Source organism: Chiroxiphia lanceolata, chromosome 9 (assembly GCF_009829145.1).
Source record: "Chiroxiphia lanceolata isolate bChiLan1 chromosome 9, bChiLan1.pri, whole genome shotgun sequence".
Taxonomy (NCBI): domain Eukaryota; kingdom Metazoa; phylum Chordata; class Aves; order Passeriformes; family Pipridae; genus Chiroxiphia; species Chiroxiphia lanceolata.
The window spans coordinates 27225586-27253026 of NC_045645.1; the positions used below are offsets into that span (position 1 = coordinate 27225586).

The 27441-nt window shown below is 53.2% G+C and overlaps 2 protein-coding genes across 2 annotated transcripts; one reads left to right on the forward strand and one right to left on the reverse strand.

The window, feature by feature from the left end:
- Window positions 1-1845: 1845 nt before the first annotated feature.
- LOC116791133 (ADAMTS-like protein 2) lies at window positions 1846-21952 on the forward strand. The gene is made up of 18 exons (XM_032696851.1): window positions 1846-1923; window positions 8302-8444; window positions 10136-10211; window positions 10708-10810; window positions 11668-11813; window positions 12035-12158; window positions 13402-13482; window positions 13792-13967; window positions 14236-14662; window positions 15236-15656; window positions 16445-16551; window positions 16737-16863; window positions 17199-17412; window positions 18018-18173; window positions 18565-18735; window positions 20332-20508; window positions 21177-21321; window positions 21431-21952. The coding sequence occupies exons 1-18, from the start codon at window positions 1855-1857 to the stop codon at window positions 21547-21549; spliced, it is 2982 nt and encodes a 993-aa protein (XP_032552742.1). The 5' UTR covers window positions 1846-1854; the 3' UTR covers window positions 21550-21952.
- A 213-nt stretch (window positions 21953-22165) lies between these two features.
- FAM163A (family with sequence similarity 163 member A) lies at window positions 22166-27149 on the reverse strand. Its single transcript, XM_032696519.1, has 4 exons — window positions 27073-27149; window positions 26567-26589; window positions 25942-26056; window positions 22166-25111 (listed from the first exon to the last, which is right to left on the reverse strand). The coding sequence occupies exons 3-4, from the start codon at window positions 26032-26034 to the stop codon at window positions 24704-24706; spliced, it is 501 nt and encodes a 166-aa protein (XP_032552410.1). The 5' UTR covers window positions 26035-26056; window positions 26567-26589; window positions 27073-27149; the 3' UTR covers window positions 22166-24703.
- Window positions 27150-27441: the final 292 nt, after the last annotated feature.

Here is a 27441-nt window from a genome sequence, read left to right on the forward strand (position 1 = left end):
GCTCCTGCTCTGACACTGGTTTTGGGAGAGGCTGAAGAAGATCAGATGCACTGAAACTCGCCCAGCTGGAGCCAGCCAGTCCCCCTTTTCTTCTTAGTCACAGCCTCTCCCCCACCTCTGTGTCTCTCCACAACTTTGCTTATCTGCAGGGCAGGAGCTGCCTCCAGAGGAACATTACACAGGGCTGCAGCAGGGCAGGAAAGCCAGGAATTGACTCTGAAGCTTTTTCCCCCTCCCTGCCTTTGTAGAAGGCAGCTCATGGTGCAACCATGTGTTTTGTCAGCGCTTCTCACCCTCATTTTCTCTGCCTGGGTCAGAAGCAGATCACCCCCTCCTCCCCTGGCCCCTGCCTGCCAGCAAACAGCTTTGATCAGGAGTCCCCGGCCGGTCCCCCCTGCTGACACTCCATCATTCCTCTCCCCTCCCTCCACCTTGAGGCTGAAACCCTTGGTGAGGGAGCAGTGCAGAGTGCTGGAATCACCTCCCCACACTAATTACAGAACATCTGGCAGGCAGAAACCACTGCTCCCCAGCTGCCTGCCCCAGGCTGGGGACACCTGATGCCATTTCTGCACAGCCTGTGTCCACAGATCACAGCAGCCAACTCCCGGGATGGCCGAGGTGTGCCAGCATGGAGACTGGCAGCACCTTGCCAGGAGCTGCCTCGTGATCACAACCACAGCAAGGGGTGATCCAGAAAGGGGCAAAGAAAGTACCAGCAAGCAAATTCATTCCTCTCAAGTTGCATGCAGCATGATTCTCCCCCTGTATTCGGCTCTGGTGAGATCCCACCTGGAGTTCTATGCCCAGTGCTGTGGCCCCCAAAATAGGAGAAGGACATGAACCTGTTGGAGTGAGTCCAACGGAGGAGGCCACAGAGATGCTCTAAGGGGTGGAGCACCTCTGCTCTGGAGACAGGCTGAGAGTTGGGGTTGTTCAGCCTGGAGAAGACTCCAGAAAGACCTTAGAGCCCCTTCCAGTGCCCAAAGGGGCTGCAAGCAACCTGGGGAGGGACTTTGGACAAGGGAGAATGGCTTTCCATTGACAGAAGGCGGTGTTAGATCTGATATTAGGAAGAAAATCCTTCCTGTGAGGGTGGTGAAGCCCTGGCACAGGTTGCCCAGAGAAGCTGTGGCTGCCCCATCCCTGGCAGTGTTCAAGGCCAGTTTGGATGGGGCTCTGAGCTACCTGGGCTAGTGGAAGGTGTCCCTGCCCATGGCAGGGGGTGGGATGAGATGAGCTTTAAGGTCCCTTCCAAACCAAACTATTCTGTAATTCACCCACCACCCCATCAAGAGCAGCTCCCCGTGTCCCAGGTGATGCTGCACTCTGTCCCAGCGTGGAACACAGGCTGCTCCAGCGCGGGCAGAGGGATGCCTGGAGAAGCAGAGCTCGCCCAAAGAGGGCAGGAAGGAGGAATCGGGTGGCAAACGGGGTTTTGTGCGGGAGGCAAGGAGCGGAGGGCTCCGCTCGGGAGGGCGGGTGGCTCCGCAGGGACCTCTCGGTGCCGGGGCCGCAGCGGGGGCTCGGCAGGAGGGAGAGCGGGAGCCCTCGGAGCTCGGGGAGCGGCGGCAGCAGGGCGGTGCGAGGGGCAGGCGGGGCGCGGCGGGGCCCGAGGAGCGCCCGGCCCCCGTCCCATCCCAGCCCCATCCCTCCATCCGCATCCCTCCCTCCCTCCCTCCCCCGCCGAGCGGCCGCGCCGCGGGTCGCCGCCCGCCACCCGGCAGGTTGTAAAGTCATTAACTCCCCCAGCCATGCCGGGCCGCGCTCCCCGGGCCCCGCCGCGCCCGCCGCCGCCGCTGGTGGGCCGCCGAGCCGCCTCCTCCTCCGCGGCAGCGGCAGCAGCAGCGCGGCATGGCCGCCGCTCCCCGCATCCTCCTCATCCTCCTCCTCCTCCGCGCCGCCGCCCCCCTCGGCGATAAGGTAAGCGGCGCCGGCGGAGCCTCCCCCCGACCCGCTCCCTCCTTCCTGCCTTCCCTCCCTCTTTCCCTCCTTCCTTCCCTTCTTCCCACCCCTCGGGGAGCCGCGGCGGGGCAGGGAGGCAGTGGGGGTCCGACCCGCGGCCCCTCGCCCTTCCCCGCAGGTTTCAGGTTCCTGCACTCCGGGTATCCCCCCCGCGTCCCTCCCGCACTCCTGAGCGGCTTGGGAAGGGGGGTTTGTCGCCTCTCCCCCAAACTGACCCCGAGGACCAGGCTGTGTCCGCTCGCCGTGCCTGGCACTAACAAAAGGGTGTGAGGATGCCGGAGGAGGGTCCCAGCATCACCGGAAGGACGGCGGGGGAGCAGCGTCTTTCCCTACTCGGGGCTTCGCCCAAAGCTGTCCCCCACGTTCGTCCCTCCACATTCATCTCTAGCAGAGAGTTGGCTCCGGTTTAGGACTGGAAACAACAGGTTTTCCTCTTCCCCATCCGTCCTGCCACCCCAGCATGGGTTTAGGCAGCTGCTTTCCCTGCTGACCGGGGGATGCATGTCCAGGCATCCGAGCCCCACGCTCCCCTCGTTCCTGCTCTCTTCCACAAAGGACACTCTCAGCCTGGCCCTCCCCGTGGCACTTGTTTCACAGCAACACCAAAACCCCTGTGCCAGTCCCCTTTTCCTTCCCGAGGCCCAGCCTGGGAGAATCCCCCCCCCCTCGTTACTGTGGCAGAGCAGGCAGAAATCCAGGCTTTGTGGGGCACCAGCAGTGCCCCTGCCCTCACGGGTCACTGCGTGCATTGTGCCCCCGAGGGGAACAGGTCCAGATTTCTTTGCTGCCTAAGAAATTCTGCTCTGCTAAAGGAAGAGGGGCTTGGGTTGTGTTTCCCACCCCCAGACTCATGGTTGGGGCAAAGCAATCTCACATGAGCCATCTTAAACACAGAAAAGACCAGACACTGCAGCTTTACAGTGAATAACCCAGGTTTGAGGAGCAGAAGTGTCTCCTGTTCTGGGGTTTGTCTTAACTTCAAAGCTCAAGTGTCTTATTTCCGATTTGTTTTTACCTCCACACACATCCGCTGACTGTTCTGTTCACCCCTGAACTGCAGGGTTAAGCCAGAAACTTCAAGCAGAGCAAACTGGGTCAGGATAAACAGATGTGAAGTCCTTCATTTGGGACTGACCTGGATGGACTCCTCCATCAACACATGTGCACAAGCCTTGGCTGCTTGTGGTTCTCCCTGCCCCCAGCAGCTGCGTTTGTACAACACCTAAGACGAGGGTACCCTGGGTTGGGAGGAGGGCTCCTCAGCCCTCTCCAGTACCCTGGGTTGGGAGGAGGGCTCCTCAGCCCTCTCCAGGACAAACACACATTAATACTGTTGCCAGGTCTGCCCCGAGGACTTCCTTGCTCCAGGAGATGCCCACGGAGCAATCTGATCGCAGATTACATGATTCAAGTTGTCCTGGTTGGGGGATTAACGTGAGGTTCTTCTTGCTCTCCCATTTTCTAAATAAAACATGGTTATGCAAAGAGTATCAGAAAGCCTCGCTCCATAGTTTGGGCAAGCAAATTCCTTCCTAGCTGCATTCAATGCCTCTGAAAATCCTGATGATAGACATGTCTCATGCACAGCGCCTGTTATTCCCTTCTCCCCCTTTGCAGTTTTCCATCCTTTCTACCAGCTTGCCCCAGAATAAGTGCGTTGTCCCACTTGCAGGGAATGACCTAACTGACTTGGATCAAGTATTTTGTAATGACGTGCAGCGCTTGCCTGTGAACTTTCTGTCATGGCAGGATTACGAACAGAACTTGGTAGTTCTCCACTGGCTTCTGTTCACTGGTTTTCTAATTTGCTTCTCATCTGTGCCTCATTATATGTCCAGATTTCTGTTACTTATCTGCTGCAATTTCACATCGTTAACAAGCTGCCAGTTTTTTCCACAGATTGTTGTTCTTCCTCATCCCTTGACAATTATTCTGCATTGCTTGTTTTACCTCAGGATACCTTTCCCTATGAAAAACTCCTCAAATACCTTGTTTCAGCTTTTCTAAGGAAAATTTGTGTTTATGTCTGCTTCCAAACGTTGAATCTCGCACGCAAACTATCTAGTCTGCCCAAACAGGATAAAGCAATAACAGGATGAGAAATAGCTTTGCACAAACACCAATTCCTTTGTAAAACATCAGGGCATAATTGCAAATGCTATTGTTTTTTTCTCATGGCTGTGGTAGAGTCTATCACCACAGATTTAGTCAGAGAATGAGAGGAGGAACCCAAACCAGGGGCGCTGAACACGGTCATTCATTCCCAGATAATAATCTGCCATTCATTCCAGGCATTCAGACATCTGAAGCTACTTAGTATTTCAGTAAGTAGTGTGGTTTGCTGTAGAGAGAAGCCCTTAAGTAAAGAGAACGTGGAAATTTTTGGTAGAGGACATGCAGTTAATGGCCTCAGAAAAGGCCTGGGAAGAATTTATTTCATTTTCAGCTGCTGTTTCTAGTTGTCTTACAGGCTCAGACAGGGCTGAGCAGAACATTTTACAACAGCTACTGTGCCCTTCAGTGGTGGGCCAGCCCTCAAGGCATACCAGGCTGCAGTGGAGAGCCTCCCCCCAGCTCCTCTATTAAGGGAACTAGAGAGGCATGTTTGTGGTCTCTCTTCCCAGACAGCTTTTTTTTTCCAGGAGCCAGGCTCTAATGAATCTCAAGATTAGGCACAACAATAAGCAACACAGGAGACTGGGCCACTGACACGGTAATTGCAGTTATTCCCAGGTTTCTGGGAAAGCCAGTGTAGCTCAGAGCTGATCCAGAGCATGACAGAGAGTCAGCGGAGAATTTATTTCATCCCTTTCAACTCTTCAGAAAGGCCGCCTGGAAATCCGATAGGATGTCAGTCCAGGCCCACCCTTCTGTGCAGGGTTGAAGCATTTTGCTTGTGGCAGCCTTTGTCTGGCAGGGGGGAGAGGGGAAGCAGCTGCTGAGCTTTTGCTTAGACAGAAAAAGCTTTCAGTGACGCTGGCTTAGAGACTGGTGTTTCTGTCTTTGATGCTGGCAAAGCTGGAGACAGGCATTTTATCCTGGAAAAGTTCCCCACAGGTTGGGGTTCAAAGCTCTGCTCCCCGCCCCAGCAAGAGGGCAGAAGGGCAGCCCTCCCCTCCAGCCCAGGTGAAGAGGCACAGGAATTCCTTGGTTAACCCAAGAGAGGAAGAGCTGCAGCTCCGTAACCACCAGGTGCCAAACCACAAGCACCTCAGGGGAGATTCTTGTGGAGAGCACCTGGCTGAACTAGAGTATGGTCTGTCTTTTCTATGGATGGAAATTCTCATCACCTAAGGAATCATACCTGGCCCTCTTACCTGCTTTAGGCAGAGCCCTCAGCCAAGCCCAGGCAGAGCCAGCCTTATAAAGACTGGACTCGTGTGCATCTCCTGCTCTGGTTTTTCTAGTCTGCTCTAGATTTCTGTGATTCTGCAGCAGAGTGCAAATCAGAGCACCTCCAGCATCTCCTGTAGCACCAGGACAGTGCAAAAGAGTTGTTGTAAAGCCCCTTTGACTCCTCCCTCTCTGAGGAGGAGATGGGGAGGGGGATTCACTCATCCAGAATCCACTCTTGGGATTTGTTGAGGGGCTTGGGAAACTGAAGCTAGGAGCTGATCTTATCTGGAATCTGTCCCACATTCCTTAATTTATTATCTGGACATTTGGAAAATGCAAATATCTCCAATTAAAAACAAGAACCATTTGTGTTTCATGGTCAGTGCAGATTTATTTCTGACAATACAATAAATTCAGCACAGATTGGAAGCAGCTGCCCCAGCTCTAAGTACCTGAAGTTCCCCCTCCTTGTCCCCAGGCCGAGGGCTCAGATGCAGTCGTGCCATAAGGGGCATGGCCAAGGGGACAGCTCAGCATTGTCCTTGCTTACACAAGAAAATAAATGCTCCTAGGCAAGGACTGGGAAGGGAGCTTGGTCATGGAAAACCTGAGAGCCAAATCAATCTACTTAAAAAGTGATTGATTCCTCCAGCGCAAAGAGGAAGCAGGAACACGGCTTATGGATATAGGGGAACACATTTTATTAAAAGGAAAAAGTCCCTCTGACTAGCATCCTTCAATAAATCTTCATTTGGGCTCCTGTCATTCCCAAGAGGCGCAGTGCAGAAGTGTATCCTACTCTATCCGTAAGAAAGAGCTGCACAAAGGCAGGGATGCTGATCATCCCCAAACCTCAGCTCTGCCACCACATGCCAGATTCTCCCTGTATCCAGGCAAAACACCCCAGGACCAGTAACCCTGAAAAGGTGCCTGCAACTTTGTACCACTCCAAATACACAAATCCTGTTTCATATCCTGAGGGTAGAACAGGCTGTTTCACTTCCCTTCACCCTCTTCCCTTCTGCCTCGTCTCACCTATTTGGATCACAAGATCCCCAGAGCAGGATTATTTTTATTGCCACCTGGGGAAAAGCTATGTAAATATTGCAGCTTTTGGTCCACATGCCTTCCCTCCAGGCAGTCCATGAGCCTCGTGTCACTACTCAGGGAAGTGGTAGGACACCAGCTCTGGTTATTCCCCCAGCTGTGGGAGAATCAGTATTGCGCTGAGCTCTCCACACAGACACCGGATAAATCACTGGAATTCTCCTTCCCTGACAGTTGTGAAGAGCTCCTTCTCCCCAGGCCTTGAGATGTTTATGACAGAGAAGCATAGGAGGGGTCAGGGAAAGATTTTGCTGAAAATACTTTACAATGAGAGACCTTTGGTTTCTTTCCTTTGTAAATGTGGAAGCTACATAGTCAGAATTTCCATTTACAGTATGATAATAAACAGTGAGACAAAAGTTCTCATAGGAAAGGGGTTGAGATGATTGTTTGGAAGAACAGAAAAAAGGTATTTTTGAAAACATGTCTGTTTCTTTTAAATTTCCTTTTCCTCTTGAGCAACTCATCTGCTGGTCACAGCATTTGGTCCCTGTCAAGCAAGTCAGCTCCAGCCAGAACATCCAAGTGCAGAGAGGAGTTTTGTTGTGTTCTTTTTGAAACTAACTCTTGCAATCACTAGAGAGCGAAGCACCAGGTAACAGGGTGCTTTTTTGCAGCACAGTAAGTTCCTTCCAACATGCTTTGGCTATCAGGAAGAGACACTATGGGCATTTCAACCATTTAAGTTACAACTTAAAAACATTTGCATAAACCAGCTGCATCTCCTCTGCCCAGAGGCTGCTCTGTTGGCAGACACTGAGGAAACACAAGTTCTCAGGCAGGAATTGCACTACAAGATGAAGAGCACATTGGCTTTATTACGCCATGAAAGAGCATAAAGCCAAGAGACAGTCAACCAAAATAGCGAGCAGAGCACATTTAGTGATGAGCAAACCCTGCTGAGTTTTCTGTCACATCCATCAGTTATGCTTTGCAGGTGGGTTGTTTGCAACAGGGCTATCAGCCACTACCACAAACCAGCATGTTTTGCCAACAGTATCACTGATACAACTTTCCTGAGCCCTTGCTTTAAAGCAGACTTCGCACATACACACACACACACAAATTATTAATTTTCACCTATTAGTATTGAAACGCTCAGTATCCAGCTGGATAAATCCTTTTCAGTCACTGTCCTGTGTTAAACTCATGGCTGCACTTAACACTACTCACAGCTGTGCTTCAGTAAACAGCAGATTAATTCCTGCACAGACGAGTTTGCCAAAGTCCCCGGGAGCTTTTAGACCATCAGACACGAAGCAGGGAAATATTGCAAGGAAAAAAACCCCAGCTAAACCACAGAATTGCTTACCTGCTGGGAATTGTGGAGGCACAGCCAACAGCAGCCTGCTGCAATGACCACGCTGGGGCCAGGAGAGCTCAGCTTTGCCAAATTTAAAGGGTCAGCCCCAGCAAGGTGTGCTGGGAGAGGGAGCCCTGCTCCTCTGAGCATAGCAGGGTGCACAGGGAAAAGGGACAAGAGCACCTGCAGGAGGTTCTGGTTCTGAAGCACTCTTGAAATGACTTCTGTGAGGGTTGGGGGGTGAGGAGCTTGGATCTCAGCTGATTTGGTCACAAAGGGAAGGTCATTCATTGAAATACAGCTCCAATGAGGGACACCTGTGTACTCCCAGTGATGCTGTGGGGCCAGTGTTGCTGTCACACGTGCCCAGTCCAACAGCCCATCTCTACATCGTGAGATCCTGCTTCCCTCTTAGTCTTGGAAGGAAATTTGAATTTTGAGATGTGTGAGCCTGGTGTGGCCCCACAGCCCCTGGATCCTGGCACGTTGGTCCCAGTGCTGCCCATTTAGAAGGCATCCAGGTGACATGGCAGCTGCCTTTGGTGGTGAGGAGCCAGGTTCTCCAGCTAACCATGCTCTGTTTCTGTCAGGACAGTAGTGAGGCAGCAGATGGAGGTGGCCCCTGGGATGAAGAGGTCACCAAGTGGTGGGGAGAGTGGAGCTCCTGGTCCACCTGCTCCCGGTCCTGCGGAGGAGGTGTGATGTCCCGGGAGAGGCACTGCTTGAGACAGAGGTGAGTCATGTCCCAGCCTGAGCCCTTGGCCAGGTCTCAAGTGGCAGAAAAGAAATTGGGTGCGCTGACCTGCATTTTGGGGCCAAACCTCCTTGTTTTGCAGAGTTGGCCATTCCCTCATCTGTGGCCTCTGGGAAAGGAAGGCAGCTGTTGTCCATGGAGCAAGGCAGTGGTGGGGAGAAGCACAACCCTGAACATGTCCCCCACTCAGCTTGACTTGTCTGATGGGGAGCAAGGGTTGGTCCTCTCCTGGAGTCTGTGGGAGACTTGAAGATGATGGAATTGTGGGCTGGAGAAGTCTAGCTCTGTTCCCCTTCCCCTTTCCTTCACAAACCCTCACTTACAAGGGCTGCTCAACCAACCTAACCCTGATTTGTGACCAGCTAAGGATGTGGCTACGTATTCCCAGACACCGTATGGAGACTTGATTTACTCCTGGCAGGAGCCAGCTCAGCCACATCTCAGCAATTTCTCCTCTTTATTCCCTGCAGAGCTGGCAAGTTTTTTCCCCTCTGTCATTTATCTGGCTGTCACCTGACAGCATCTCCATTTGTCCCCTACAGCCACTTGTCCCCTACAGCTGCTACAGTCGTGGTATCAGTCGGACTGGATTTGTGGGAGTGGGGAGAGCTGGAGAGCTTCAGTTACCTGAACTCCTGCTGTTCCCTCTGGGTCACCTTGCCACCAAACCCTCCTCCTCCTCCTCCTCCAGCACCTCCCTAACCTGCTGCTCCAGGCTCCTGAGGTGTTAATGAGAGCTGGAATCCTGCAGCACAGCCAGCTTTCCCTTCTGCATGAATGCACTCCTGAGCGGAGGAAACTCAAACTAGGGCCCCCAACCTGCCCTCCTTCCTGCAGCAGAAAGCTCCTTTTATGTGGGCTGGTTGGCAGCATGGTGAGGGTCCAGATGTGCTGCAGCACCTTCTCTCTGGGTGTGGCCTCCCTGGATGTCTCTGCTGCTGCTCCTCCTCCTCCCCAATACCCAGTGGCCATGATGGGAAAGCAGTGGGAAACAGAGAACAGGGATGGAGGCTGGGGCTGTCCCACACCCTCCACAGCCAGGGCAGCCCTTCTGCCCTTTGCCTCCTGCCAGAAGAGGGATTTTTCTCTCCATTTGGCATTGGCTCTATCCTGGACTCCACAGCTGGGGTGGGGAGGCTTTGTGTGGTTTTTTTTACTCCGGGGATCAGCTAAAGCATCAAGTGTTGAAATTCCCATGGTTTTGGTATATCACCCGCACCAAGCCTTTCCTGTTAGTCTTTTAAGCTGGCCAGTCCTCATGAGAGGTGGCATCTCTCTGCCTACTGCACAGTGAGTCCTGAGATCAACTCCCTGGTCACTGCAAGTCCTGGGCGCTTCCATGGAAGTGATGGATCATCAGAGTCTATTGTCCTTTGGGTCACATCAACCCTTTTGGAGCTCAGAGGTGAAGGGACACAGAGGCAGTGATACTGCAGTTGCTCTCTATCTGCTCAACCTGCCCCAAAAAGAGAGTAGCCTAAAATCACAGCTCACCTAAAAGCCCTGAAAATGTGTTTCAGAGGAGATGTTGGCCAGTCTAGATCCAGAAAGCTTTGCTCTGATAAAATGCCTGCCTTGTTTCTCCCCTCTAAGTCAGGTCTGACTCTTCTGTCATCCTCAGTACCTTGGTACAGATCTCCATCTCATGTCTGGAAATTTCTGCTTTCCAGGCTCCAGATGCCCCAGGGAACAAACAGCACCATGTGTGTTGGTCAAGCCAAGCACTACCAACTGTGCCAGCAGCAGGTGAGAATCACTTCCAGTACTGACTGGTCCTTACTGGGGGATGTGGGACTCCAGGGGTCCCACCTGGAGCTGCAAGAGCATCAGCACTCAGGGTGGGACTGATCCCACAGAGAAGCAGAGACAAGGGGTAGGATCCACTCCTGGGGTGGTGGATGATGGGCCTTTGAGGACATAGGAGATGGGCTTTACTCTCTGGGACTGAGAGATGGAGGAAAAGAATGTAAAAACATATTTCTTGTGGGGTGAGGGGAGGGATGAAGTTTTTCCTGTATGGTTTTCCCTTTGCTGGAAGGAATTTTTGCAGGGCTGTTAAATACAGCTGTCTGAGAGCCCCTTGGCAATGAAGCCCTGACCTTTCTGCCTGTATTAGGGCACCTCAGAGTCCATTGCTAATTCCTTCCGGGGTGGACAGGGCATTTTCATCCTCCAAGGATGCAGCAGTGACAAGCAGCTGTCACAACCATGGGAGCTTTGATGGTATTTATTCCCTCCATAGCTCTGTCCAGCCAACACAGCAAGCTTCAAACAGCAGCAGTGCTCCAGTTTCAATGCCAAAGCCTTTGGGAAGCACTACTACCACTGGATGCCCCTTTATCCAGGTGAGTTTTCACAGCTTCACACAAATGATGAGGGTGAGAAAACACCCACAGAATCTCCTCAGGCACAGAAGGGGAAGGTCCTGGGGACAAGGGATAGATGCTCCTGGCTGGTCTGGAAGTGCTTCCCTGTGCTCTCTGCTTTGGAGAAATCATTCCCTATCTCTTCACAGAACCCCTCGACCCATCCAGGCCTCCCTCATTGCTCCTGTTTCAGGTCTTCCATCAGCAAGCAGTGGTGGGCAGACAGGACATGGGCTTCTCTGGGTTGTCTTGGCTAACCAGCACTCATCTTGGCAGAGTGGGTGTTCATGCTCCTTGTGCCTTCTACCTGTTTGGCTGCCTCTCACCCAGCCTGCTGCCCACTGGGCTGGTGCTGGGTTGTTCTGAGCAAGATACTCATCCATTCCCTGCAAAGTCGAGACAGATGGCTTCACATGGGTGTCCAGTTGTCCCTTGAGGCTCAGACTGAGCTCACCTAAGGTAGATTACCCTGTTTCTGGACTCACCTGTTTTTCAATTATCTGCTAAGAGGACATGGAGCATCTGCACCTACAGCTTCAGCTCCTCAGCTGAACGGGGTGTAGCTGGCCACAGCCCCACAGAGTCAATAGCCCTCTTGGCAAAGAAGAGGGTTTGCCAGCAAGAAGTGTTTCTGCTAGGCACAGTTCCCAGCTGCAGCCTCATACCATGACCCCTTTACTACTACAAAATCCATAGATTTGGGGTCTCATCTCAATCAGCAGGAACATCAAGGTGACATCAAACCATCAATGTGGATAAGGGGAAGGTCCCCTTCCTTGCTGCACGTCCCTGAGCACTTTGACCTGCCTGGTGACTCTGTGCCTCTGTCCCTTCAGATGACTACACCAGTATCTCCAACAAGCCCTGTGACCTCCAGTGCACCACTCGGAGTGGGGAGAGGCAGCTGATGGCCCGAGCACAGGATGGTACCTCCTGCAAGGACAGGACCTATCAAGGGGTCTGCATCAATGGAAAGTGTGAGGTGAGGCTCTGGGAAGAAGTAGTAGAAAATTTGGGAGTATAGTTGCATGACTGCACCTCCTGCTCATCGCAAAGCCAACGGGTCCCTGCAGGGAATTGAAACCCAAACCCAAACCTCCCCCAAACCCCACCAAAAGAGCACAGTAGCATTTCCTGGGAAAGACCCTGCCCTGTGGAGATAAGCTGGCCCCAGGAAACCCTCTCTTGTTTTGTTCTTTGCAGCCGGTTGGGTGCGATGGGAGCCTGTACTCGCCCCGGACGATGGACAGATGCAGGGTGTGTGGAGGGGACGGCAGCACTTGCCACCGTGTCTCGGGCAGCTTCCGAAAGGCAATCTCACAGATAGGTACTCCCTGCTACCACAGTCCAGAGACTTCACCTGCTACTTCCTACCACCAACTGGCTTAAACAAGGGTAGGAGTTTCCCAGCTGCTTGGTGGAAAGAGCTGAGGAGTGCCACCCCTGCTTAAATGCCTGGTTTTGTCCTTTTCACTTAACCGTCAGCGGAGATTGGTTTGATGTGCTGTACATTAGGCTGGTAAGGTTTCCCTTCACCTCTTTACAATAGGAGGCAGCTGGGGATCTCTTTGTTCCTATTGATTTTGGCATCTTGCCCACCTCAGATAATGTGAAGGGATCAATGAATCTTCTTTTATTCGTGCTACGTGTTCATTTGAAACTTAAGCTATGATGAGGGTCACAGCATTTGTTTCAGCCTGCACTTAATCTCCTGCTTTCCCCAGTCCTGTGGCTGGCACAGCTCAGGGACAGTCCCCTCTGAAACCAGGCTGAGGATTCATCCCTTGCAACCTGATGGCCCAGTCCTCCACCCACAGAAGGAATAGACTGTGGTGTGCTCATTAGTAATTAATCAACTGTGGTTTGAGGATGTTTTGGAACATCATTTCACACTGTTGTTGTTTCACTAGTCTGCCTCCCTCTCTACAAACACCAGACTAGAAAAGCACTTGGGCCCCTTTCCAGAGCAGGGGGAATGGTGCTACCCCCACTAGCAGTACGGGTACAGGTTTGGCCTCTCATTCCATCCTCTCCTAAAATCTTACAGAACAGACAAGACCTGCATTTCTAGCAAGGAAGACAAACTGCCAAACCATGCGACTTTAAGAGCCTCTGATTTCCTCTCCCTTTAAAGGTCAATTTTTATGTTACTCCTGAGACAAATTCCATGGAGTCAGGAGCTTAGGGGACCTATGGTCTTTTTCCATCTTCTGTTCTGCATCAGCCCTGATTGCTACTAAGCTTTTTTCTGTGCTCTTGCCAGAAAGAGTGTGAGAAACACATCCATCCACACCCCCAAAGCCAGACTGTTTCACTTGTGCAGTTCCTTCCTGACTCCAAACCCAGCAGTGCTCAGACTGGACTCGTGATGGTGATCTGTAACGGGACTTCAGAGGGGACCTTGGATTAGAGCTCACAGACTGGTGCAACATGCATTTGTGCCCTTGTCATCCTGCTCCTGAAAGGCAGCCCTGCCCCCTACAAACATGCTTTTCCCATGAGCTGATTTTCCCATCCAGACCTTTTGATTCCGTCCTTGGGGTCTCCTCACGCTCTGTTCTGTTCCTCAGGTTACGTGTTCGTCACCAACATCCCTGCTGGTGCCACGGACATCCTCATCATTGAGCGCAGGAAAACAGAAAACATCCTGGGTAAGCAGGGGAGCCAGATGGATGTGGAGATCCCAGTTCAGCTGGGAGGTGGGAGGAGGCTCTGTGCATTCCCACGTGTGAGCGTTTCCTCCAGGGTAACACAGGGGTGCTTCACCTCTCCATAAACCAAGGCTACCACATCTCCAGTGGCAGGAGAGACGTTTGGAACCCAAGTTCGCTATGGGCAGGGCCTGGTGTTCTTTTTCTGCTGGACTTTTCTCGTTGCTGGGCTGTTTTCTCTCCTCATTGCCACTGAAGCCCCAGTGTTCCACAGAGCGCCACATTTGTCTGTTTTCTCTCTCTTTGAAGCACTTGCAGATGAATCTGGGCATTTCTTCTTCAACGGCAACTCTGCCATTGACAACCCCCAGAACTTCAGGGTGGCTGGCACCGTCTTCAAGTACCGGCGGCCCTCGAGCCTGAACTCGGATGGGCTGGAATACATCATGGCTCACGGGCCCACTAACCAGTCTCTGAATGCCATGGTATGTAAAGGGCTAGTTTTAGGCTTTGCTGTCTTGCCTGCTTCTCTCAGACAGAAGGAATATAACCTGGTTCCCAAGCCAAACCTGCATGTGTAGGTGGCTGAGGAAGCCAGATAATCTTGGCAAGGGGCGGCTCTCCTTTTGAATTTATGAGGATGCTGTCTTCTCTCAACATCCATCACCAAATATATGTGGCTAGAAGAGGTTTCTGGGAAAGCACACATCCCTAAAATGAAAGCAGTTTTTTCTCTCTCTCTCTTTCCTCCAGTACTATAACTTTAATGGGAAAATGCCACACATAACTTATGACTACACTGTGCCACGGATGCCGCCGCTCCGAACCGCAGCCCCTGCTCTAGCCAGACCTCTCTATCATCACCTACCAGAGACCAGCCAGAACCACCCCATGCCAGCCAACTCCAGAGCTGCCCAGGACTTCAATGCCACATGGCTCTCCCTATCTCCAGATGACACCAGTGAACAGCTTCCTCTAAGAGAAGGGCACGAAGATTTGGACTTCAGTCACCCGCACTTCTTCCAGACCAACTCCACCAGTCAGACCCGGGACTGGGGCTGGGAACAAAGTGAAGAGAAGGAGAAGTATGACTTCCAGATCAGACAGATTTACCATGCCAACACAGCAGGAGAGGAAGAGGAGGAGGAAGCAGCAGCAATTGGTGGAGAAACAGAGTTGGGTCTGTTGCTTTGTTTTTCCTTCTCCTGTTTTACTGATTGAAAGCAGATGTCCCACACTGGTCTTCTTGAAATCTAAGGTGGCTTTACCATTGGGGTGGACAGGAGGGAATGATGGAATGGGGTGGAGACTGCTGGGGAGCAGCAAGGGCCAGCAGCTCTGTGGGGGAAGGGGAGCTGGGAGAGGGTGGGCACCATATGGATCAGGCATGGCAGTGCCTCAGCGCCTGAGCTTGGCAGGCAGGGCAGTGACAGCAGCAGGGCCTAGCAACAGTCCAGTGATCATCAGGTGGCAAGTCAAATCTGAGGTCAATCTGGAGAGCCAAAAAGCAATTCAGAAACAAAGGACATCTGCAACATTGCTCAGCCCAGGACTGAAGGCCCAGACTTGAGCTTAAATGGAGCTCCAGAGCAGATAGAGAGGTTGGTCAGAGTAAGTAAGGCCTCTTGGTGCTCCCTGGTGGCAATTTATGATTTTGAGGCCAAATACTGAATGTTTTTTGCCTTGCTAAATGTCACATGCTGAAATACAAGCCATCCAGTGTAGTTAAAGCATCCCTGTGTTTTTCTTCCAGCTCTCAGGTTCAACCAAATCTCCATCAGCACAGCTGTGCCCTACAGCATGAGGAGACCCGAGCTCTCGGAGAACAGCCACGTAGCATCCTCCAGGCTGCGTCTCTTCAGGAGGCTGTGCCACAGAGACCCTCACAACACTGCCTTTTGCAGGGAGCTGCAGCACCTGGCAGCCAGGATGGCCCCAAGGAACTCCTCAGCAGGGCTATGGACTGGGGCAGCTGCCCCGTGGCCACAGGGCCTCCACAAGGGGCCGGCCCATAAGAACTCACTGGAGGACTTGAAAGTGGAGGCATTTGCTGGGAGTCAGGGGCCAGCAGCCAACTACAGCATGGTGGCATCTGTGGAGAGCCCTCTACGAGGTGCCAGCCCAACTGTGGACATCAGCCAGGCAGAGCCTCTGCGAGCCCCTGGCACGGAAAGGTGGCACTTGGTCTCCTGGGCAAAGCAGGGGCATGGTTAGCTGGGGAGGGATGGTCAAGCCAGTCCTCTGGCAGTGTCCCTGCTGTCCTTGATGTCCCCATTCACCGGTGTCTATCCATGGCAGCTGCTGTAGTTGCTTCTTTGAAAGACCGAGTGTCACAACTGCCCTGACACAAAGCTCACAGAACATATTTCAGGTCCTGCTGCCATTTAAATGGATGCTGGAGAACCTGCAAGGCCAATGCTGGTGTGGTTGTAAAGAAGGCCAGGAGTCTATAGCATGTCACATACACACATTTACCACCACATCATGCCCCCCCTGTCCCATTCCTCTGAGCACATAAGCTTATGAGACTTTTGTAAACATTTGGCAGGAGACTGAGGGCCAACTTTTAAATATTTCTGGTAAGCCAAATGTGAACTCTCCCTGCCACATTATATGAAATGAGAGACACCTTGCTTGAGCTCCCCTTTCCAACCTAAATCATGGCTCTCAAGGTGATAGTATGAGCTGAGGCTGAGGGCACCCACATGACTGAAAGACCATAATATACATGAGACTTACTATGAACGATGCTTTCTCCTTGCTAGTTGAATTCAGGAGGTGGATCGAGGCTTTGCACTTTCTGTTCATCAGTGGTTTGCCTTGCCCAGGGTGAGGGAGATGTAGAGCAGAAACACTGGGTTTCTTCCCATCTTCAAAAACAGAGAGAGGAGGAATTTTCCTCTCTTTTATGTTTGCAGCAGTTTTTTTCAGTTTTCGCTCACGCCACCTCCTTTTTCTGCAGTAATGAGTTCGATGTGAGCCCCGTGGGCCACGATGACATCAGCTTGGCTGACATGTATCGGTGGAAAGTCTCAGCTTATGCCCCCTGCAGCTCCACATGCACTTCAGGTAGGTTTGGCTTCCAGTGGCTGATCACGTGAGGTCCTTTTGGGGCATTGATGGAGAGAATCCTGGTATTTTTTACATGGCAGGTAGAGTTTCAGATGCAGTGAGCACTCCAGTTATTTAATGATGGTGGGAGGAGGCTTTTTGACCTGAGCATGACTGAGAGAAGGGTGTTGCTTGCCCAGCAGGTATCAGCTCGTCCTATGCAATGTGTGTGAGGTACGATGGAGTGGAAGTGGACGAATCGTACTGTGATGCCCTGACCCGACCAGAACCCACCCACGAATTTTGCACAGGGAGAGATTGCCAGCCTAGGTGAGTGGAAATGGCATCAGCTGTCCAGGGGCACAACAGATCTTTGTAAGGATCACTTTCTGCTCAAAGCATACGGTCATTTTTGGGCTGTATGCACTTAGCCTTTGTATCCGCTTGCAAGCAAAAAGAGGGAAGGGATTTGGGATCTGGTAAGAGCAAAGCATCACCAAGACCAGCATCACCATCACAGGCATATATATGATAAGCAGATTCATAGCAGCAGCTGCTGGGTGAGGGGTTCCCAAGTGTGCGGGCCCAACCCTGCCACCCCACATCCCTTGTCCCCCTTACCTGGGTTTTCCTCTGTGTTTTCTCTCCTGGGGCTGCTCGTGGAGGTGGGAGACCAGCCGGTGGAGCGAGTGCTCCCGGACCTGCGGCGAGGGCTCTCAGTACCGCACCGTGCGCTGCTGGAAGATGCTGGCCCCAGGCTTTGACAGCTCCGTTTATGACGACCTCTGCGAGGCAGTGGGGCTGGCCAGGCCCATGGAGAGGAAAGCCTGCAAGAACAAGGCCTGTGGGCCCCAGTGGGAGCTCTCCGAGTGGTCCGAGGTAGGCAGTAGGGGAGCTTTGCTGCCAGAGGTAAGGAGGAGCCGGGGTTGGGATGGGGCCTGGAGGAATGTGGCTGGTAGATGGTGGGGGCTGAGGGAGCCTCTGGGCAGCAGCATCCTTGGGAAACAAGGGCTGCCTTTATCCACAGCTCCCCTGTTCTGGCACTGCTCAGAAAGGCCATTGCAAAACATTTTTTCCTAAGGTCGTTTCTCAAGCAGGGTGTTGACCAAGTGAAAGCCCTGCCAGAAAGAGGCTTTGCCTCTCTCTTTCAGAGGATCCAAACAGTTCTATCTGACTGAGAGTGAATGGGGAAACAATACCATGGAGATATAGAGAAATTAAACCTAACTGAAGTCCCTTTGGTTGACTTTCCACTTCTGACTGCTCGGGTTGTAGCCCAGTGACTTTGAACAGCAGTTCAACATTGAAGTGTTGGAGCTCTGGGTCCCAAACTAAATGAGCAGCAAAGATAGAGACAAACCCACCTTTTTCTGTCCCTGCTGGGGTCCTTCCCCTCTCTTCTAGAGCAGCAGGAGGAGGCATAGCTCCCTCCCACCCTTTCTCTCTGCTCCTGAGCCCGGGCTGACTCGGTGTGCCCCTTGCAGTGCTCAGCCCGGTGTGGCGCGCAGGGGACGATGAGGCGGGAGGTGCGCTGCTCCGTGGAGGTGTCCCTGTGTGACAAGGCCCAGAAGCCCAGCAGTGAGAAGGTGTGCACAGGCCCCCCCTGTGACCGCCGCTGGACTGCCTCGGACTGGGGCCCGGTGAGTCCAGAGGGGCTGCTTCTCCTTGCTCCCAGTGCCAGGGGCGCAGGGCTGGCGGGAGGGAGCAGGTGGGCAGACACGCTGCAGCTCTCCTTTGGCTTTCTTCTGGCAGAGGCCAAGCAAAAGAAACTAGAATAATCTGTATTTTTGCCTCTCTGTGCTATACATTTTGGTTAACTCTGAGGTGAGCTCCATTCAATAACCTGGGAAGCTCATGGCACCTGGAGAATGGAAGCACCTGGCTAGATGTACCTCTAAAGCCCCTTGGGATCCAGTGCCACAGTCCAAGTGGCAGGGCTAGACTCTGGACTCAGTTCTCCTGGCACCACTGACCCTGACCTCTCCCCTTTCTTGCTTTCTGATGTGTCTAAATGCCCTGTGTTCCTCCAAGTGCTCAGGTTCGTGTGGCGAGGGACGCATGAGCCGCTTCATCGCGTGTCGTAACCTGGAGGGGAAAGTGATCTCCAACTCCCAGTGTGACCCAGCCACCAAGCCCCTGGCTGTTCATCCGTGTGGAGACAAGGACTGCCCTGCACACTGGGTGGAGCAGGAGTGGGAACAGGTAAAGCCAGCCCTGTGTTCTCAGCCCTCCTTTCCACCCCGTATCCCACAGGACATGGTGGGAGCCTGGTTCCCTTGGCAGAGCAAGGCTGTGTAGTGTGACCTCCAGCCATGGAGCTATACCCTTGTCCTAGCTCCTTTTGGAAAGAGTGAATGACTAATGAATATCCCAGCTTGTCCCTGCTCTGCCACCCCAAAGTTTGTGGCATTTACTGCCTTCCCAGGGATCTCCATTGGAGGGCAGCAATGTTCTAAGGAAACCGTCCTCCTCTCCCACCTGGCTGGGAGTTGCAGACACCTCAGCAGAGCTTTTCCAGAACCTGCACTCACCCCTGAAAAGATTTTGGTCCGGCCACTAAAGAGAAAAACCAGCCTCATCCTTGATAAATAACAGCTGGAGGTAAACCTGAACCCTGGAAATCACCACGACTGTGTACTTGCCTCAGGAATTAGTGAACATGGTCCAGGTGTTCCATTCTACCAAACAATCAGTCTCTGCCGGTCTCCTTCTGCTCTTTGTGTTGCTAAAGACTTTAGGCTTTCCCATACAAGCTGATCCAAATCCCAGGGTGTCCAGAAGGATATATGGAGTCAGTTGTGGAGCTTGGGCTTTTTCTTTGAAGTCTTGAGCAAACTAGAGCTTCATAAAGCACTAAGGAAAAAGGTTTCTAGGAAAAAAGGGAAGCAGCCAAGGCCTCTCTCTGCCAGCCATAGCTAAACCTCTGTTCCCACGTCGCTCCCTTTATAGCTTCTGATTACACTCAGTTGAGTCTCACCCAGCACTGGTAACGAGCACAAACTGGTTAAACCTGGGGACCCAAGGCAGTTTGATACCTGTCCTCTGCTCTGGCCCTCGATGTGGGTCATACACAGTCCTGCAGTACAGTTTTCAGCCGTGTCCAGGCTTTCAAACTCAGCAGAGCTCTGAAAGACCAGCTGAGCTCCCCACCTTTGCCTGTGCCAGCTTCTTTGCCGTGTTCTCTCAGCTGAGGAGCTGTGAGTTCACAGGATGACTAAGGGTGGATGCAAGCCAGCCATGCTGACCCTGCAGTGGTGAAAAAGGGCACAAAGCAGTGAAATCTCAAACTGACAACTGCCTCCTGCCTGCTGCTGCTTCTGGTGGTGTCCTGAGGGAGGGAACCCTCCCAGCTAAGCCTGCATAGCTGTGGGCTCAGCAGTACTTGTCCATGTGCATCACCTGCAGTGCACCACTTCAGTCCCCTTGGGCCCATACAAAGCTTGTCGGTACTCCAGGATGTAGGTTGCTACATGCATACGCTGCGTGGTTTTTGAGAACATAGAAACACATAAAATAAGGCAGAAACAGCCTCTCGTAGTCTTACCTTGGCTGCTCCAGGTCTCCTGTGGTAGCTGCTCTCAAGGCCAGCCAAGGTGAACTCAGCTAAGCATTAATTACCAGCACCTGTCCCCCCTCCCTGGGAAACGTGCAGAAACGCGTTGTCCTGTGACCCGGGCAGCACTTGCCTCCATTAGACTGGTGTTAGCACAGGCATTAAGCACCTTGCTTCGGAGCTTACCTGAAGCTCTGCAGCTGCTGAGCCCCCTTTGTTACCTGGCTGCTCTGCTCCCTTCCCAGTGTGATGCCAGCTGTGGGCGAGGGACGAAGACCAGGCTCGTGCTGTGTGCGGGCCTGGAGAACGGTGTGTACAGGGAGTACCCTGAGAAGGACTGTGAAGCCTCTCAGAAACCTGAGGAACAAGCTGCCTGTTTCAGAAGGCCATGTTCAACGTGGTTCACAACCTCCTGGTCTCAGGTAGGGCTGGGGGTGGTGGGGAAGGGCGATTGAGGCCTCGTAGCCCTGGGTGGTGGAGGGGGACCTGCGCTGAGGGTCTCTGGCAGCACGTTCTGCCGAGGGCTCTGCTAGGTCTGGATGGGACCCTGAGCTCTGCTTTTCTGCAGACCAGGCAGCAGGTTGAGGGACTGGCACACGCAGGCTGGAGAAAACCTTGGAGCATGTGGTTTATTGCCTCAAGCAAGAGCTTGCACCACACTGCAGGCATACAGGATACAGCCGTGCCCCCTCCTCTGCCAGGAGTCCATGTTCTGTCTTCCCCTGCTTTCCCTTGATGGTGGCTGCAGAGCATTTAGGGAATGAGAGGAGAGCTGAGCCTGGCTCACAGCACCCATTTTCTCTCACAGCATCAACACTCCAAACAAAAATCTGAGTTGCATTAAAGAGATGAAAGCAAGATGAAAGCAAACTCCTCCCTTGCTCTGCCCCAACCCCAACTCAGGGATGCTCTCCTCCAGCAACAGAAAGGGAGCATACGTTTGAGATCAGTGTGGGATTTGATCCAAACCTCCTCAGGAATAGTCTCCAAAGCAGGGACCGGGAGGCCTCACTAGAAGAAAGAACTTGGGAGCTATAGGAAAATGAAAAATGCCTCTCACAGTCTCTTTCCTCTTTCTCGACCCCGACAGTGCAGCAAGACATGTGGTGCTGGTGTGCGGCTGCGCGAGGTGAAGTGCTACCAGGGGGAAGCGCTGGCTCAGGGCTGTGACCCCACTTCCAAACCAGAAGCCAGGCAGACCTGCCAACTCCAGCCGTGCCCCACAGAGGCACCAGGTACGTCTGGGAGGGCAGGGGGGTAGAGGAGCCCTTGGGAGCTCTTTGCTCTCTGCTGGGGAAGCACAACTCCTTTTTAACCCCTTCTGCGTGTGCTTCTGTTCCCCAGAAGACGCCTGTGAGGACAAAGCGACGGCCAACTGTGTGCTGGTGCTGAAGGTGAAGCTGTGCTCTCACTGGTACTACAGGAAGGCTTGCTGCTGGTCCTGTCGGCTCAAGTCACCCTGAGTCCTGCCAGGCCCTACTTCCCTTCCAAGTTTGGGGCAAGAGCCCCCTCGAGCCAGACTTTACCACTTGAAGCCGCCCCACTTGGCTTGGCTGTGGAGCCAGTCCCTGTAGACCAGCCTGCTCAGCGAGGAAGGATTCCTAGGACTTAATCACTGTTCCCTCCCCATCAAGAGGGTTTTACACAAGACAAACCATCAGTGCCTAGAAAGCTACTGAGAAGTGAGTTGGGAAAGCCTATCCCTGCTGTCACTGTCTCTGGGGATCACTAGTTGGAGGCAGAGGGGCATAGGGGCTGGCCCATGGCAGGGCATGGACAACAGCACCCATCTCTCTGGTCTGCCCTGCAGGACAACTTCCAAAACACTCCAAAAAATTGTGTCACAATAAAGAGATAAACTATAAAGCTGTGGGTTTGGTATCCGTGTACATAGGCCAGAGGCAAGGGAGGAGGGGGATGCAAGACGAGCAAAAGCAGTGGCAGGAAGGGTGGGGAGGAAAAATCTTTGCACCAGTAGAACTTCCAGGCAGCACTGGATAAAGCCCATTTTCTGCTGCCTGCCAAAGAACAGAAACCACTCCTGGTTTGTATTTCAAAGTCCTCATTTATTTCTGACATTGAATTTGGACCCATAGCTGAGCAACAAAGACAGAGAATAGTAACAGGAGGAATCTGAAGTGGAAAAAATCTGGGATCCCTGCCCCTACCTCATCCCGTTCCTCCACCAGCCCCCAAACCTTCTCATCCTCAGCTGCATCCCCCATGTTTCCAGCCCTTTCAGACTCACCCGTTTCCCTGTGGCCCTGCCAGACCCGGGGTGTGTGTTGGCTGCGAGGCCAACCCTCATCTTGGCCATCCGGCTGTTCTGGAACTGCCTCCCCAGCCTTGGCACCTCGTTAGCCGGCGATAGGTCACGCTTAATTTGCATGTGATGAAGATAACAATGCTGTGGCCTTCCTTTCACCAAAAGGGTGACCCACAGAAGCAGAAGCCCCTGTGTTATTCCCACCCTCTGGAGGTCATGGCCATTGGGATGGGAAGCCTTTTTGTGTGTGCCAAGAGGTAGAGTTGGATGCCAGGAGCCACCGTGTCCGCGCTGGCTCCGCGCCTGCCAAGGGGACGGCATGGCAGGGCTGTCTGGCAGAGATCTGGGACACATTAACTCCTCGTGGCTCCCAGCAGGGTGAGACCGAGCTGAGCAGATGCTTTAGTAGGAAAGGATGAGATTTACTGAGTTAGCCAAGATTTTCTTCCCGTTACAGACAGTATTTTCAGGGAGGAGCACTGGCTGGATGGGAAGCGGTAGAAGCTACTGACTATTGACCAGTGGGATCCAGAGAGCTTTGCTGCTGCTAACTTTCATCTTCCCTCCTGCTTGCCCTTAATATGAGAGGACATTAAAACCTGCTATCACTATTTGGAGAATGGAAAGAGACTCTAAAAGCAACGCAGCCAGACTGAGTCTCCAGATAATGGAAATGCAGTGTCTTTTTGGGCCGGACGTGGGGGAGATGGTGCATAACATTTGCTCAGAAGTGTGTGTAAAATGCAGGCTGGGGCAAGGTGTTTGGTTACAAGGACCATGACCAGTGGCATCTGTCTGGCTCTTTTCTTCAGGTTGTTTGAGCAGAGGTGCCAAGGCATGAGCAGGTCCTAAGGGTACATCAAGCCTTTTACCTGGTAATGTGGACACTCAAGGCTGATGTACCGTTTGCCCTCTATACTGAAACCTACTTTTTCCCTGTGTGAATGGGGAGGTTAAGTCCAAATCCTTCTGTGGGCAGCAGGATGATTTCTAAATTGCAGTGGCGAAAGAAAGACCTCACTGCTCACATTTCTGAGCAGTCCTACCCTATATTGCAAAGGCATGGCAAGTGTTTCCTGCCATTGCCTCCAACAGCATCCGCAGGGATCGTTGCTGTCCTGGTCCCTCCTCCCTGCCATGAATGGGAAGCGCTCAGCCGAGCAGTCCTGCACTGGTTGCTATGGAAGTGCCTGTGAATGATGGAGATGTCCTTTTAGTAATTTTTCACCTAATTTGATTTATGGAGGAAGAAGAAACTTTCCCACATTCATTTTTGCAGAAAGGCAGAGTCACTGGCTGTCATTGCCAGCCGCAGTGCCGGTGAACCCGCATTTGGGTCTTGCACCCTCTTCTTCCAAAAACAAAAGCAGGGGGGACCCAATCACCTGAATATCACTCTTCTGTGGGAGGCTGTGGGCCCTGCAAAGGAGGAGATGCAGCCTGGTGGGCTCTGCTGTTGCTGTTGAAAGCAAAATTCATCCTAAAACCAACCTTCCTCTGGCTGTTGGAGCTGTCAGGGTGGGCTGGGTAGGGCTTTGAAAGCAGAAGGTGAACAAAACTGCAGTTATTTAGGGATACAATTCTTTCCATAAGTAAAATCTTGCCATTTTGATGGGTCCAAGTTAAAATTGCTCCTAAGAAAGCTTGTGAAGAGTAGAAGAGGTGGGGGCTTCGGCCGCAGAAGGACCAGCCTGTGCCCGTTTGCGTGGGTGAGCGCTTTGGCGAGCAGCTTTGCCTCCCCCAGCAGTGACCTAAATTCACGTCTTGAACTTCTTCAGCACGTGCGAAGACCGAAGCAGGTGGGACGCGGTGCCCTATCTTACACTCGAACAGAAAAGGTAACTGTTAGTGACAACTGATGCACCACGAGGGGAGCAGGGCGACCTGGATCCTCCCTTCCTTGCTTTCCCATTGCCGAGGAGCGCTGCCATCCCCCTCTCAGTAGCGGGATTTGCCAGGGGCGGCAGCTGGCGGGTGGTCACCCATTGCACCGTGTGCCGGAGGCAGTGGGCACCCAAGGCCTCACTCTGGGCTCAGGGAGCCGGGGGTAATTAAATTAGGTTGTACTGTACATAGCCCTCGTTAGACAAGTCCCTTTGGGAGACAGAGTAGATAATAATGACACTTATGATGGGTTCGGAGGTGGCCGGTTCAACGTCGCCCTTCGAGGTCTTGCTCCCCTTCTCGCCCGCAGAGCTTCGCCGTGCCGGGCGGGTCAGCAGGAGGACCGTGCTGGTCTGGGGCTGGGCCTACGGGGTCTTCCCTGCGGGAACACCCCCAAAGACAAGTGAAAAGCCCCTTCCCTTGAGCGGGCGCTGGCTGGGGACACCCTGTGCTAGTGGCAATGGTGACTACACCTCCGTGCTGATGGCCCGCGGGTTCGGGAAGCTGTCGCGGAGGAGGCCGTGCCGGCTCAGCGTGTAGCCTTGCAGGGTGGCCATGTTGATGGGCGGCCCCATCTCCTTGTAGCACGCGGGGGTGTAGGTGACCCTGTCGCCCCCGTTGCGCACCATGTCGGCAGTCCGGATGTAAAAGGGGGATCCGTAGGGGGAGCAGGTCGGGCAGTAGTTGTGAGCCCCGTGCTGGTTGAGCTCGCTGGGCGGGGGCGCGGGGCTGCCCTGGCCGTCCACCATACGGGAGCTGCAGGCGTTGCACATGCCGAGGTGTGAGTGCGTGGGGAGGTCGGGCACTTCCTCTTCCTCCTCCTCCTCCTCCTCCTCCTCTTCCTCATTGGAGTCATTTTTCTTGCAGCAGTAGTACTGCAGGAAAGAGAATGGGTTTTATGAGGGGAAGTGGAGCAGCTGGTGGACAGATTCAGCTTCTCAGCCAGCGCTGCCACTTCCCTGCTTCCCTCATCCCCCCATCAGAGAAACCCTCCGCAGCTTCTTGCTGCTCTGCTCCATCGTTCCTGGGACCTGAAGCCAGACAAAACCTGGACCTGAGCAAGCTGCAGGAGGCAGCTGCCAGGGAACTCATCTTCACCCCCCAGTGAGGTTTGCAAGGGGAAGGAATTTCACCCTGCCAGTTGGAAACTGCTCCAAGTAAGCGCTGTGCTTTTCATCACACAGGCATTGCTGCATGGCACAGACTGCACATTAACTTTTAAAGAGCAGGAGGTTGTAGCTAGCTGTAGTTGAAAGCCTCCTCGTTTAATTTACAAGGGCAAAAAAAATTATATAAAAATCTCCATCTGGTATTGCAAACCCAGCCAAGCCTGCACCTCAGTTAGCAAGTGCTGCAGAGCCTCAAAAGCCTTGGGGAGTCCCCCTACACCAGGGGCAGGGAAGGACATAATTCTGCAGCACCTGGGGAGAGGGGGGGTTTCAACTCCCTACCATCACACCCTTTTAGATCCCTCCTGTAGCAGCAGCTCAGCGTGAGGAACATAGAATACTAGAGTTGGAAGGGACCCACAAAGATCATTGCATCCAACTCCTGGCCCTGCACAGAACAGCCCCAAAAATCCCACCATGTGCCTGAGAGCATTGTCCAAACACTTCTTGAGCTCTGGCAGGCCTGGGGCTGTGACCACTGCCCTGGGGAGCCCATTCCAGTGCAGGGTGGGGTTGGCAAAGTGGGGGACACTGACCTGTAGCCTACAGTAGCAGAGCACGGCAATGATGCACAGTAGGATCACCGTCGCTAGGATTCCCCCAGTGATAACAACAGTTCCCGCTGTCATCCGACCGATTCTCCATCAAACTCTGCAAGGTGGAGACACAGGGACACAAAAGTCACCTACCATGGTTTTGTCATCACATCATAGATGTGACACCCACAAGGCATCCCAAAATAGCGCATCTCCGTTCCTCCCTCCCCAGCTGGAAAACCATCACCTAATATCATTCTCCTCTTAGTGAGAGGACATGTGAGATGCAGCATCACATCTCCTTGCTGCCATCTCTGCTCTGGCTTGGGATCTTTGGGAAACACCTCGCGATCCACTGGCAGAGCTTTGCCCCTTAACGAGCCCAAAGGGATGATTTCCACCCTCCCAGCACAAAATCCACCTTCTTCATCAAAACCCTGAAGCAAACGTGTGTCTCCACCAGGAAAATCCAAAGCAGAGCCTTTGGACCCAGCAAGCCTGGCAATCTGAGCCCAAAAATCACACCCTGGCCACCTGCCAGGCACCAATGAGTCTAACAGGGGCTTGGCATGAGCCAAGCAGCCCCCACTGCCATCCCTGTGCAGGGGACCCAAGGGATACTTACGTTCAGTGACGGAGGCGTTGGACCTGGAAGAAGTGGAGGGAGAGGTTAGTCGTCACCTGACAGCACCCCTTGCACCCACCTGCCTTTCCCAGTGTCCCAAGAATTTGCCTTGAATTGGGACCCTGCAGGAAGCCCTGTTTTGCCTGTAGAGATGGGGCTCAGCATCTGCCCGTGCCCCTGGGAGGCCGCATGGGGCAAAAAGCCCATGTTTGGGATCCTGCTGCTGGTAATTATTACTATTATTATCATTATTTTTATAGTCATCTTTACCTTGAAGCAGGGAAAGGAGACATTTCCCAAGCTCAGAGAAATGCTCCACAGGAGAAGGGCACAGGCCTGCTTAGTCAGCACTTGGCCTTTTCCTCTTTAAAATTAATTACGAGGAAGGTGGATGCATCACCACAAGTGGCCAATGTTTTAGGTGCTGCTGGGACAGGAGATCTCCCCTCCATCCTGCCCAGGGCAGGTGAGTCCCTGCATCCCCCCATGACCCCACGGGCACTTACCCAGAAAAGGACAGGCAGGATGTTGTGGTCACGCCAGCCCCGGGGTGGCCGGCCGGGACAGGCAGCTCTGCATGGCCACGGGGAGACACGGCAGCCCTGGGAGGGACAAGGGAAAAAACCCCACTACTGTCAGCTCATCCCACTGCCCAAGGGGTTTGTTTACCCAGCATGCCCATCCCCACTGATGCTGCCTCTGTCGCTGCAGCGGGGCTAAATAAATTGCTTTGTTAGGGCAGAAGAGGTGGGTGCTGCAAAGGTGGGCGAAGCAAACTGCCAGGAAGGGATGATCCCGCACCTGAAACCTCCCATTTCAGCAAAACTGAGAGAAGTGGGTGCACCCACCACCCATCACCTCCAGCGGTGCCTCGC